This window comes from Ambystoma mexicanum, chromosome 2q (genome assembly GCF_040938575.1).
Source record: "Ambystoma mexicanum isolate Mex_15411 chromosome 2q, UKY_AmexF1_1, whole genome shotgun sequence".
Lineage (NCBI taxonomy): Eukaryota > Metazoa > Chordata > Amphibia > Caudata > Ambystomatidae > Ambystoma > Ambystoma mexicanum.
In genome coordinates, this window is record NC_090924.1 from 1,234,863,736 (window position 1) to 1,234,878,378 (window position 14,643).

The window sequence follows — 14,643 nt, forward strand, 5'->3', positions numbered from 1 at the left end:
TACAGTAGAGCACTTTGTGTTCAGATCAATAACAGAACTTGAGGTCTCTGAGACAATCATACAACTTAAACCAACCACCTGTACAGTTGATGACTGTCCAGTTACAGTGCTCAAATCTTGTGCTCCGTCCCTGGTTCCGCTCATTACGAAGTTTATTAACAACTCCTTTTTATAGGGATGTGTGCTGGAACCTATAAAGCAAGTACGGATTACCCCTCTATTAAAAACGCCTACTTTAGATCACAATATCACCACTAGCTATAGGCCTATTACCAATGTACCATTCTTACTGAAGATCTTAGATCGAGCTGCTTTTCTTCATGTTGAGGAACATCTTTCCAAACAGAATATCTTGGGTAAATGCCAGTCAAGTTTCAGGCAGGCACATAGAACTAAGACCACTGTGCTGGACCTGAAAGACAACAGCCTGCAATCCAGGAGTGTTGCTAGGTCTGGAAAAGATCCAGGGCTAACTAATGTCTGAGCTGTTGGGACTCGGGGCTAGCTAGCCTTTTGGTTGTAGCCCTTGAGCTTCTATCTGGGGCTACAACCAGAAGACCCAGCGATATAGCCCATTCAGCCCCCCGCCCCTAGCAACGCCTCTGCTCTAATCCATGGACTAGGAAGGCGTTGTAATATTGATGCTATTAAACGCCTTTGATTTAGTGCACCATACCATCTTAGTTGAAAGGTTACTACACTCTGTGAACTGCTCGCTTACAGCAGCCCACTGGGTAATTTTCTTCCTGTCCGATCGCTCAACCAGATTCTTCAATGGTGCTGAAGCAGCAGATAATATTAATGTGTCTTATGGGGTACCACAGAGGTCATGCTTATCACCAACATTTTATAACAACTTCTTTCGAACTCTATTTGAGTTCTTGAACTCTAAGGGAATTACTTCCACCGACTAAGCTGATGATACTCAGTGTCTTATCCCAATTGCAGGGTATTACAAGATGGATACTGAAGTTATCAATGAGGTTTGCTCTCATATTCAGCAGTGGATGGCACACAATGGCCTGGCCGTGAATGACACTAGGACAGAGTTAATGTTTGCTTGCACAGCCAGTGGAACTGAGAGGCTAGGCACTGAATACAAAAACTGTGTTGTATCTGACTGTACTATCGCTCCTTTAGAGAAGGTAAAAACGTTAGGTGAATATATTTGCTCAGAATTGAGCATGAAGGTTTATGTTAATAACAGCGTATCTACCTCTGCATAATATCTTAAATTATTGAGTCAAATTGGAAACAATAGTTGCGCTACTTTGGCAAGAGCAATCATTGGAGCTAAATTGGACTTGTGCGGAAGCTTGTTACATGGAGGAAGCAAGGGAGAAATATCTAAATTGCAAGTGGTTCAGAACAGTGCTGGCATATGTTTGACGCTCTACGCAGGAGAAATCATATGTCTCATGCTAGGGAAGCACCTCACAGGTTACCAGTGGAAGCTAGGACTTTTTATTCTCATGCATAAATACCTATTTGGTAAAAGACTGAGTTACCTATCAGAAAAGATAACTTGGTGACTTACACGAAGAACATTGAGGTCCAACTTTACCAACCTGCTGTCTTTGCCAACAGCAAAACTGATCTCAGTGGGTCAGTGTGCTTGTCATTGTGCAGCCCAAAAACATTGGAACACCTTACCACCTGATTTGAGGGGTTGCTCTGCCTTGGCCCCTTTGAAGTGAGCCCTGAAGACATATCTGTTTGCTTGAATTAGCATTGGTAACTAATTCCGCTTCATCTACATTCTTATTTTGGATTAGGCTAATGTCTGTCTGTTCTTTCTACTAGCCTACGTATGTGTTTTGTTTCCGTTTGTGTGCACCCTGAAGCCTATGGGCTTGATTATTTGGCTCGATACAAATAATAAATAAAATAAAATAACATGCTTGGGGATGGATGTTTCACTATAGAACAACTTTGATGCTTATCTACGTACAACTTGGCATCATCTGTGTGAGTGAAAGATCTGCAATGTGAAACATATGTAGAGTCCCATGAGTGCCTGGAGATGATTGGAACATCTCTGAGATGTACTTGGGCTATTCTTTCTGAATTACATTTGCGATTTAGCATCTCTGAGAACCTCTAGGCATCTTTAGACTTGCTCTAGTGTTAGGTTTTGTGAAGCAGTAATAAAAAAGCAGAAGCCAATCCGAGATGCTGATGGGCATCTACTCATTTGCTCCAGTGCAACCCTTCGAGAATAATTCTCAGTGCAGTGGTAAAGCATGTTGGCAAGATTATGCTGCCATAGGTAGCACAAATACTGTTAAATGAACTCACGAAGAACTTAATTGAGAAATGGGTTAACTGCACTGCCAAATACTCTTAGGGTCATATTAAAAAGGGAGAACCTTTGGAGTTCCCTTAAAGCTGCAGTTGATAAGGATGAAATGATTCAATACAACAGATAATCAATTAAGTGGCTGTTGTCATAGCATTCTCAAACATATGTCATACTCATAAACTATGATCTTAGATGCTAGACATTTCTCTTAAAATGTTCTGTCTATGTTTTCCTTATCTGATTCCCCGGGTTATTGCACAGCAGATTAGCTTCATGACCAGCTCATTTGTTAAAGGGAAGGTGCTCAGGGTTGATGGGCTGATAGGCACATTTTCAGCCACCTTTACCCCAATCATACTCAATTTATACAACTGTATCCTAAGCAACAAAGCTAGTTCCATCCAGGAAGCCCTGATGGTATGTTTCGGAAACCTTGTTGTGACCCTACTCTAGCTACAATTCACTGACAAATTGTACTCAAACTTATACACTATATAACATATGGCAACTTACATATGTACCAGCACAATAAACACATTCACAGCATTTGTGAATTATTTGATCAGGATGGTTATGTCTGGAGTCAGGTTTGTATCAGAAATAAAACATAATCACTATGCAAAATTATGGAACTTGCAATCACTCAAAAGAACTGTGGATAGAGATAATGATTGATGTGGAAAGCAATTTTGACCATGTAGATAGGAGGTACCAGCTTCAAGTGCTACAATTGGTAGGGTTAAACCTGAGTTAAATCTCTTTTTACTAAATGGATTTTTGCTGTGCTTAATGTCATTCATTCTAGTGTTAAAGTCCCTGCTTTTTAAAATGTGTTCATCCCAGACATCACTGGTATTATCCATATGACTTGTCGTCTTAAAGAGTTGGCCTGCTTCAATGCTACTCTTTTTTATCTTTTAAATCTAGCGATTTCTCTGTCCATTGAATAGAAATCATATACAGTTTTACATACATTTCTGGGTACAATGTCAACTGATTGACAACAGCTTCTTCCATTGATTAATGACTTTTCCAAAGAAATTATTTGTGCTTATCATTTAACTTGGAAACATGATGGGCTAATATTTCTAGGAGTATATGTCTGTTCCAATATCAATTACACTCCAAAACTTAATGCAGGACAGTTAATAACCATAATCCAGTGCTCGGTGTAAAGATGGTTCCCCCTCTATCTGTCATGCAGGAACCGATAAATATGGTTATTACCCCAAATAATTTTTAAATGTGAAGTATGATTCTTTCTGATACCAGTGCCCCCCTTTACTGAATCTGAACAAATGTCATACCTCGTTCCATGGCAATGGGATAAGACATGTTGCATGTTTTACAAAATCTGGGCTCACGTCACCTGCTTGTGAGCTGAAACTGAAAAAGGGATAGTCCCTTGAATGTGGTGTGACGGGTCAGAAATGTGAGGCAGACAACTTTGTAGAGGTTTTTCATAAAATGCCATTTTATTAACTTAAATGGGTTTGATAAACGCCTCACTATCCCTGCCCTATGAAGGATTTCCCTGACTTTAAAAGTAACTAAAAGGAAACAGAGTAACAAAAGGAATCTGTCCCTCATACTTTTTCATACAACAACTTAACAAGGTAATGGATGGCCATTCAAATCAATGTAACACTTATATTCAGTATACTGAATATTTGCTAACTGTTTCTCATTTTTACCTGGGTGAAATCCCCTTTACCGTTTCAACAGGATGTTTACTCCACAGTTCAACATTGTTTTTTCCCATCTTGTAACAAAGTTCAAATAATCATGGTTCTCCTGTTCCAAGAAAGTCTCTTACTGGAACTTGAATCACCAGTTCGAAATGTTCAACCAGTCTTTATCCCTCAACTGGTAGTAGAAAGTTCAAGATGTCTTTCAAATAATAATGATAATTCCACAGTTCATCTGTGTCAACAAAAGATTCATTGTCAGGATAAGTCCACAACACTTCACAACATATGTCAGTGATTCTGCCACTTCTTCACAGTATTCCACCACAGTGTAGTACTTCAATGGATTCTACCCGGTGCACTCACCTACCAGGTCTACCACTACTAAGTCCCTGCCCATGCGTACACGCCTGCCAGGAGCAATGAAAACTTCTATTACTACTACAAATACTTCTGTGATTTTATTTACTTCAACCAAAATCTATTAACTTTGCACAAAATCAGCTTTGACTACTTCTCTTGGGAAGACATGAAACACATTGGTGCTGTTTATTACAGGTTATGCTCCTCTCTTCCTGAATACTTCCTATCAGGAAGACAGCTCTCCTGCCACTTCTGTTTTCCCCACTTTTATTTTAACCTACTGCTGATAATGTGTTTTATTCCAACTCACTCTTCTTTGACTTGGACAATGCTTGTTTAGGTCATTTACAAAATGTGTTTCTCTCTCATTTTGGCAATATGGCTCACAAACGACTTGGTTCTTAGTTGCCCTCTTTTGGCTTTGGCAATGCTGGTTCTCATGCCTTTGGCTCGATATTGCCTTCCTTTAATTCGGACAAAGTCTATGACCTTTACCAGTATAATGATACCCTTCTTGCCCAAAGTTCTTATTCTGCCACTGTAGCTTCTTTGTATCAATTTGGTATTCAAAAGCATTGTTACTCTGCCACTTTAAGTTCTTTATATCAGTTTGATATTCAAAAGTATTAGATGGGGTTAGCGGGCAATCACGGAGCGTTCTGGTATCACACACTTGTGGTGAACTCACCGGGTACTGCACACGTGTCTGCTCGCTCTGCTGCCTCCAGATCCTCTGCTATCTCTGCTGCGCACTTCCCGGAAAACTGATTCTTTCTGCTTCCCACGGCCCATGCTCCAGGGACAGTGTGTGCTCGCCTGCCACCGTAGTACACTTTACATTGGGGGAGCTTTTATATTGTACGCTCCCTGCTGCGCAACCTCTGCATCTACCGCTGTGCAACTCTTGCATACAGGGTAACTGAAGGGAGAAACCCTCTCAGAACCAGCCTTCAATCTGATCATTACGGCAGCTCCCGCGCTCCCAACAGTTTCCTTCCACTTCAACTGCAACGTGGAGTTACGGCATTCACTCAACCTCCTACTACTGCTCTCCATGGCCTGCAACTGAGGGCGTCTTTTATACCTCTTGATCTCCCTCAAGGTGTGTGTCATTAGGGCAATTAGACTGCCACTTGCAATCTTGAGCCTCTGCATCCCTCTTCTTCATCCCAGTACTTTCGGTATTGTGGGGCTTGAAGTCCTCAATTTACAAATCCACCTTTCTGTTTCCACTGCTGTTTCCGAATGTATTATTTGTATTTCTATCCCTAAGTACATCTTCTTCAAGAGTTTTATAAGGACTTAATGAGTGGTTCTTATTCCCAACAGATCAGATTCTAATATGTTAATATTTGGAGATTTGTTTTGACGATTCCCCTGTGGATTAACCATTGTATCTGTAGATGGTTTTATTGGAGTTTTTTTTATTTCAAATAGATGATGGATTATGACATTTTTCATCAACATGGACATACTTAACTTTGGGAAAGAAAATCTCCTTCTGACAGCAAGCCATTACATATTCTGGCAGCACTGACAATTCTTTCTTCGAGGAAGACAAATCCTGTGTCTCTTCCAATGCAGTCCTCCTGTCCCCTTGGTGCCCTTATCCTCCAGGGTGATCCTCCTGGCTATTACCACACCCAGGGTCAGCATCAGGTAGAGGCTGTCTTCCCCTCGCCACCTGGCAGGAGACTTTAGGTAGGGTATTTGTGAGGACTCCGCAGGATTTATCACAGTGGTAACTCATATAGCAAACTAATCTTTCTTCTTGCTGCTGCTGAGTGATTCTGATTCCCACACTCCCAGCCAACCAGCCAACTCACAGACATAATCCTGCGATGGAATTGTCACCAGGAATCAGGCCTTACCCTGGGAATCAGCACACCAGGGGCATTTGGTATTTCTGCATGTATCTCAATCTTAAATCATTATCTTAGAGGGGCAGGATCCTGAGTTCTGTGAGGCAGGTGAAATGTATAATGTGGTTAATTTATGCTGTTTATTGATATTCAAGGGGATGCTTCCCCTACATTTGAGGTGTACAGTTTACCATGGACGATTCCAGATGGCTGATCATTGCTTTAAGAGTTCTTGATACCGGTGCAGCCCCTAAAATGCATAGTACCCTTAATGTGTCCTTTCACAAGCATTTTGCAAAAATAATGCTGTCTTTAATTATTCTATATCTTAAGCACATTTCCTATTGCACGTTCTAATCTTTATTTAAAAGACTTTGTAAAGCTCATATCCAAGAATTCTTTGTAGACTAAAGTCTCTATTGTCAGCAACACATTGGGGTGTTATCATTCTTGACATGGCTGCTTCAGAGTGATATGACTACATCTAATTCAAAAATCTCCAGATGGAGGAAAGATTCACAAGCTAAATTCAAACTGGAACAGGTGGATCTTCTGGGTTTTACAGAACATCCCCCAATCAAGCTCACAACGAATATATGAATATGTATTTGTTAACAGCTGGCCTCACTTGTGTATTCTGGGGTTTAATTCTGCTAAACAGGGCCTGGCCCTTCGAAGATGCTGCCTTTCAGTTAGATGACAAACCACTTTCTGTCCGATGATTGTAAGGAGTGGTCAGATGTCCAGAAGATAAATCCCTACAATGGAAAAAAAAAAAACTCCCAGTAGGATCGAATGGTGTGAAGCAGGTCAAGAGGTAAGGAACTGAAGCTCTCTAATCTAAACATGGTCTTCCCTGACATGGACCTGGGCACCCAGGAAGCAGGAGGACAGAAGGACAACACAGGAGAACTTCTAGAATCAGAGAGGGGGGAGGGGGCAATAGCAGGAACAAGAGGTGTGGGATGTCAAGACAAGGAACTAGTAGGAAACACTGAAGTCTAAGGGTAATATGCACAATAAGGCACAAGGCATGGGTGGCTGTCACAAAAGATAACATTCAAGCCGGACACCCAATCCAGAACTGGAAACCCACCATGATGGTTGATGTGATTACCTTTGCTGTGGTAGAATCGCGTTGATAGGGGAATCAGATATGCAAGAAACCCAGTCCCGAGTGATATGCACTCCAGGGAGGATCCTACGATGCCAAGAATGATGTCAGCCCATGTAGGATCTGACAGTATTGGCCAGTGGCAAGCAAGGTGTGAGAAGTTGATGATAGGCAATTGTTCAGCTTGTAGCAAGGCATTACTTTAGTGAGGTGTTGTGGTATAGGTCCATTGTAAGATCTATTATTCAGGAAGAGAAGCCTATATAGTGCTTTAGCAGGAGCTAGTAGAGAACCGTTGACAACAGAAATATGTGGTTGATGATCTAAGACAAAGAAGGTGGTGAGTAGTGAATTTCTGAGATTTCTGCATTTTTTGAAGAGTTCTTTCTGGAAGTCCCACATAAATCAAATTGTAGTAGTACAGGTGGGATGAAAAGACTGTGGTCACCTAATGCATTCTTTGGGTCCTCTCGGGGACCCTGCACAGGTTCCCCCGTAACTGTATCCAGCACCCCGACAACATGTGTATATGAAAAATCTTAACTCATTAGAAATCTCCCAATAAAAATGCATGCAAACCCCTGTAAAATGTTCCTGCACCCCGCTATGCTGCGTACGTGCACCCCTAAATTGGAGCGGGATCCTGGTTGCATACACGCACCCCGTAATCTGACATTCAAACCCACCTCTGTGCTGTGATTCATATGCACAATTGTACTTACGCCTGCTTTCGGGTGCTGGATAGTATGAAGGTCTTGCATGGCCATTTTCTGTCCGAGAGGTTTCTCAATCGTCCCTCAGAACGCCCACTTTTTTTGCAAGTTCTTCCCCATTTCCAGCTCTTTGCACAAGCTACACCCTCGCTCTGCGTGGAGTCTCGCGCAGCCTGCACAAACTCCATGCAAGACTAGGAAAAGTTCAGTTCATTGGATTCCATGAATCGAATGACAAACACAGATTTGCACGCAGTTTGGCGTGCAAGTACCCTATTTTCCACGCAAATAATTGGGCCCTTTGTGTTTATACATGTTTCATATTGCATACCTTTAAACTGTTTTGAAAACATACCTCTGGGCTAGTCTTAAGTTCGAACCCTACTCGCTCTTCCATTGCTATTGTGTTTTTATTTTTTTATTGTAAGCACCTCCTTACCATGAGGTCAAGTCGCCAACCTTAGCCTGGAATATCTACAGGTCACTGAGTCAAATATTTGGTGACAAATACATTTTCATGGCTCACTTTAGGACTGCGAAGCAGAAGCCCTTGCAGAATCTTCAAATAACCCTCTTTCTAGTCCCCATGATTTCCACCAAAGCCACACCCTAAAAACACCCCAAGAATAGTTCCAACGTGCGTTTTGCTTTTTCCAGTGCAGCACATGAACTTGTTTGTCTAGCCTTACTTCAGAATCACTTCCCTCAACAAGTTAATTGTGTTTTAGAAATGCTAAACCGAGTCTATTGGTTCTGTCAGTGTACGTTTCATCAGGTGAGTGCTTTTTCTAAACCTGAATATCTCGTTTTATCTACACAGATGGGGATTGCTATGAGTACAAGTGGATGTCCAGCCCCTGGAAAGGAGCCTCAAGAACTGTTTGGTGTCAGCGGTCAGATGGCATAAATGTTACAGGTAAAACTGTTTTACTTATACAAATAGTGTGACTACTAGAAATACTTTGATTCAGAGCTGTCTCACTCGACTGGGAAACTGAAGAGAAAATCCATTTTCCACTATCACAGACCCCCTGTACTGTGTGACTAAAAATGACCAAGCGCATCAGATGTATGGCAAACTCTCATCTAGAATTTGTTTGGAAAGTTTAACAATATCTGGATTGGACGTTTTTCTCACCTTTATTTAAAAGACTTCTGAACCTTTGTCCTCAGCCTTCAGCAGAATTGGTCCTGGCGGCGGTCTTCATTCTGCAATGAAAGCTGTCTACATTCAGATATAATGTATTAAAAAAACATAACATGATGGTGGCTTTTTGTAAATACAATTCAGTGAACCGTAGCCATCTGAACGCAGTCAATATGTTCCACCTACTGCAATCTGAATACTTTGTCTTGTGGGCAAGATCATTTAGTGACATCGAATTGTTTAGAGGCAAATACAAAGATCAAATGCAGCTACGTTTTTCAACATAAGTTCACGTAATCCTACCTCACTATTTGGTACACTGTCACGCACTGTCTTCAGTACATCACATGTAAAAAGGAGTGAGCCTTTCCTGTTTCTGATGAATTGCGATAAAGTCAGGGCTCCGAACACCAATCACAGGGTTGCATGTGGCAGCCACCCAATGAGGGGCCATCACCGTATGCAAATTTCACTGGCTTCATACTTGGCAAACTCTCATGATGTGGATGTACTTACGTTTCCAGGGATACCAATCACAAAGAAAGCACTGGTCTAGCTCACCCAGTCTCTTAGAAGCCAAGCTACGCAAACCTGCCACATCCATGTTGCACGCACACAATCACAAGAATCGTGTCTGGATATAATGGGGGGTGCCACATAGACACACTCTAGGGTAGAACTACTCAACCATTTCCACCAATAAAATGAGGTGCATTGCACCCCGCCTGTCAAGGTATATTGAGCAGAACAACTGAATATACACACACACACATGCACGCACAGACACATACGTGCACGTATAGGAAATCATACAAAAACGTATATTCATTTAAAATAAATCTTAGGTAAAAGTGAAAAATGCAATATCATATTTGTATCAAACAAATTTATTTTCCAAAAATGGATTCTTATGATTGTGCAGATGAGCATTGGTGGGCTGGCTCTTTGAAAATGATTTAGGAGCTCACATTAGAGCACACAAGTAGGAAACACACAGGCACATAGCTTTCAGGCTATAACAGATTGCCTGGTTTATAAACCTTTAGCAAGTTTACATAGGGCATGCTGTACCTGTTTAACTTGTGAAAAATTCAGTTTTAGGTAGTAGTGACAGGGGTTTAGGCAACTATGTGTAAGTTGGTTACCCATGGCCATTGGAATTCATTTAGGTTCCTTATGGCCCAAAAAGTTGCCAGAGTTTAATGGGAAGTATGGTTAATCAATGGTGAGGTCTCTGGTGTAAACTTTTAGAAAGTTTCAAGGAAGAGGACTTTGAAAGGAGAAAAATGAGGTAAGATGGGGAGAGGGATACATGACCTGGGGACAATGATTTTCCTGATCTTCAGGGACTTCCTTAGAAACTTAAAATGCTGCATCACCTTTTGGTCAAGTATAAGGGTTATTCTTTGTGACTAGAACCAATTAGTTTTCACTTGGTTTTCATGCCCACTTTCACTCTGGCCAGCTTCCCTTGGCCCTGCGCCCTCACCTACTAATGAGGCAAAACATCTAGGAGTCATCTTTGACTCCACTCTCTCCTTCTCTTCTCACACCTCAGACATCACCAACAAGTCCCACTACCAACTGCACCTCCTCAAAGGCATTCTACTTCTTCTCGCTTTCCCCAAGGGGCTCACCATCTCGGGAACCCTGGTTCTCTCTAGGCTGGACTATTGCAGCAGCCTTTTTCTCAATCTTCCTACTTCTACTCTCCATCCTCTACAACTCCCACTCATCCAGAACAGAACCGCAATACTTATCCTTGGCCTCAAGCCCAGGAACTGCGTTTCTCTAGCGCCAAAATCCCTCCACTGGCTCCCAGTGGCTGCAAGGATCAAGTTCAAGACCCTCTGCATAACCCACAAGGCTTTCTGGTGCAGGAGTTTTCTAGAGCCACTAAGACTAACCTCATTTTTTAATCACAAAACCCTCTTCGGGTGTACATTGGACTTACTCCAGGTTGCTCCTTTGTGAATGGGACCTGATCTGTCCCACAACCGAATATCTTTGGATCATGGTACCTACATGTAGAATAGCGTTTTGTATTGTGGATCTCACCAGGGCCAGAGCAATGATGTATGCTATCCAAAAGTGTTATTTTGTCAACATTCATTTTTGCAATGGAACCAGAATGCATCGACGTATTACCAAAACAGAGGCATTTCCCCCTTCTGCCCCTTTTCTGGTAGAACCCTACCTAGGCAGCAGTCTAGTATTGTGCTCTTATAATAGCTGGCCAGGATCTCACTTACCTCTTGATTTTTCTCCTAGCTTATCGGTGCTTAGATGCCATTTTTCTATTACTCTACTTATATAAGCATCACTCGTTTACTACGAATAAATAATGCTGAATGCGCATTTACTGCGCATTCGGCAGTAGCAGAATAGCTGAATCCCAAAATACTGAACAAGGGTAGCAGGGGCTTCAGGGGTATCCCCCGCTCCCCATGTATGGTACAATGGGTTTGGGGGCTAGAGAGGTCTCCCCCACTTGCATTGAAAGGAATGCAGTGGGAAAAAAAGAAAAAAGGACCATGGAACGGAAGTTCCTACTATCTTTAGGGATTGGAAACTTCCGTTGGAGGGAGACGGGCGAGTTGAGGTTCTGTATAGAAGGTAAGTATGGTTTAAGGGGTATGCGGGTAGGTGTAATGTAGGAAAGTTTGACCCATGTGATCACTGCACTCCGCCATTTCCGTATTCGAAATTTGAATCTTTGAAATTTCGGGGCGCGCACGCAGTGATCATGTAGAACCCTTTACATTTATATAAAGGTTAGTTATTTGATTAAGGTTCCATCAGCAGTTGTTTTAGTGGAGTAAAACAGAAACGTCAATACCAATAGAAAGAGAGCCACATGTGGTCCAGGATGTAGCTGTGTGGTGGGAGTGCTGAATGTGATTGCGGGTGACTGGTATTCTCACGACATGGTTGTCCTTCCTGCAGGGGGATGTTTGGTGATGAGACAGCCAGATGCCGATAGGTCCTGTAACCCGCCATGCAGTCAGCCGCACTCCTACTGTACTGAGGTATGTATGCACTGCTACGATGGCATAAGCCATTAGGCAGCAGTTCCAGGACATTGACTGTACATTTCCGAACTAAGGCTGAGAGTCAGAAGCACTGCTAGAAGCACTTTGACATTGACAAGATAAATGACTTCCCTTCCCTGCTTTGTTAAAATTTAATTTGCAAGAACTTTTGCATAATGTCTTCATGGTCTTTAAGCATTTTTAAAAACTCGTGCTGTTTTGTACTGTTTTTCAAATTAGCCTCCTGCTATTAGTGTGAATGTTATTGCCATTTAATGCCACCAACCTTTTATCTTTGTGATTGTAAAAGAGAACCCAGCTTGTGCTGCCCTCCAGGCAACTACTGAAGAAAACAATTGCCTCTCCCTGCCATCCACTGTGCTGTACTTCTTTTCCTCACATAACTTTGGAAGCTTGTTATTGGCCGGCTCAACTAAATCCATTGCTGTGTTGGGTTACTTGCAGAGTGGAAACTGTGGCTGCGAAGATGGCTACACTGAGGTAATGTCCTCCGATGGCTCACTCACCCAGTGCACTGTCATTCCCGTGGTGGTACTGCCAACCGCGGATGACAAGAAGGGCGACGTGAAAACAAGCCGGGCTATTAATCCAACCCAGCCATCCAGCAGCCAGTCTGGAAGAGGAGGAAGGACATGGTTTCTACAGCCTTTCGGATCAGGTGACATGAAGCATAAATTGCATTGTAGATTTGTATGTTGTTCTAATTGAAATCACACTGCACGGAATAAACCACAAGGATATTTTAATTGGCAAAGGGAATGAGGCCATGTGGTTATTTCAGAAACTAAAAAACTAGAAGTACAGTGAACATTATAAAGTGCGAGAAGCAACAGATTATTTGTGGGAACTAATCAGATAATAGTTTGTTCCTTTAGGCCTGACTAGTGGTGATTTTAGCACTGTCACACATCTTAATCATGACAATTTTGCAAGGGCTATGACGTAATAAAGCATGATGTATTTTGGATCGATCAGTTACATCTGTCTTTGCTTCCTGATTGGGCAATTGTTTATTGACAACAGAGTCCATTTTGGCAGTAACCACACAATAGTTTGTTTACTTTTATCTGGCTAAAGGGAAATGTAACTCTCCTGCACATCATATTTAAAACAATTTTAGAAGGACTGTTAACAAAATATGCTGCTCAGCAAATTATAAATAATTTCTGACTGTTCAACTACACATCACCCTTTGATCCCAATTGCGTATTGACTTTGAGAGAAATGTGCAAGTTACACAGCGTGTGCATCTATTTAATTTGATGGTTACATAATATGCGTTTGATGAAGGGCTGGCGCAGGAGATTTTGTATACATTAGGGGTCGTGTTTTAGAGTTTTTTTTAAGACCAAAGTGATTGTCCCAGTTCAGATTTTTCCTGCAACATCTGCAAGGAACCATTGCCCGCCAAGCAATTTTTAGGATTGCCATAGATGTCACTTGCCATCTGAAGTTGACTCCACCTCTCCAAACCACCAGTCATGTCAATACACATTGGGACAAACAATAAATGCTATTTTTATGTCAGTTTCTAGTTCGTATAATTTGTATATTCATTTGTGTCAACCATACAATTCAAAATGGCAAATTCCTTGCTTGATATTGCTGACAGTATTATGATGCTGCTACCACTAAGCCCACTGAGGCATGAAACCTGGGGCACAAAGGGATGCACCTGGAGCGTTGCTTATGTAAGTAGAGTCAAGGAACACTGATTGCAGCATTGAGAGATGTTCATTTTCATGTTCCAAGAAGGCAGCATTGACACTTTTTAGCAATATTTTAGAGGTGAGCCCTTTCATCGTGTGCATCTAAGGTCATGAAAACAGCATGACCTTAGATGCAGGATAATTGAAGGAGTACACAAACCTCCTACTTTGAGGCCAAAAAGGCCTTTTCTTCATGAGTGGCTGCGGCTGTGAATCAGCCCAGGGAATTATGTAGGCTGTGCATTCGCTATCACCCTCTACGCCTGTGAAACTGTTGTACCCACCCAGGGGTTGTGTGATTCTCTGGCAGAGTTTTTTGTGGAAAAATATGCCAGAAAATAGGCGATTCAGGATCTCAGTCTTGCTTACCAGTGAGCCCTCCTAAGTTTGTGCCTTCTACACATAGCCGGTCTTCTTTCCCACTGTTTAGTGAAGATGACATCTTGAGGGCGACCTTGGCCCTTAAATCGGCTTGCCATGCTGATCCCATTCCACTTCCACTTCCCGTTCTAAAGAAGCTTATTTCTCTGATTTCCCCTTGGGTGTCTTCTGCTGTAATTTGTTCTTTGATAAATAGTTGTATTGCATCTCCTCTCAAACAGGCTTTGGTAATCCTGTTGCTCAAGAAACCCTCTCTAGATCCTGATTTTCGTTCTAACTTCCGTCCTATTTCCCGTCTTCCTTTTTCTATG

At 42.0% G+C, this 14,643-nt stretch overlaps 1 protein-coding gene across 1 annotated transcript in view; it reads left to right on the forward strand.

Annotated features, from left to right (window-relative positions):
* Positions 1-14,643, forward strand: part of THSD7A (thrombospondin type 1 domain containing 7A) — a 1,346,262-nt gene that overhangs the window by 1,300,763 nt on the left and 30,856 nt on the right. The window contains exons 23-25 of the mRNA XM_069648630.1: positions 8,863-8,958; positions 12,136-12,218; positions 12,687-12,900. Coding sequence (XP_069504731.1) covers positions 8,863-8,958; positions 12,136-12,218; positions 12,687-12,900 — 393 coding nt within the window. The remainder of the gene's footprint in view (positions 1-8,862; positions 8,959-12,135; positions 12,219-12,686; positions 12,901-14,643) is intronic.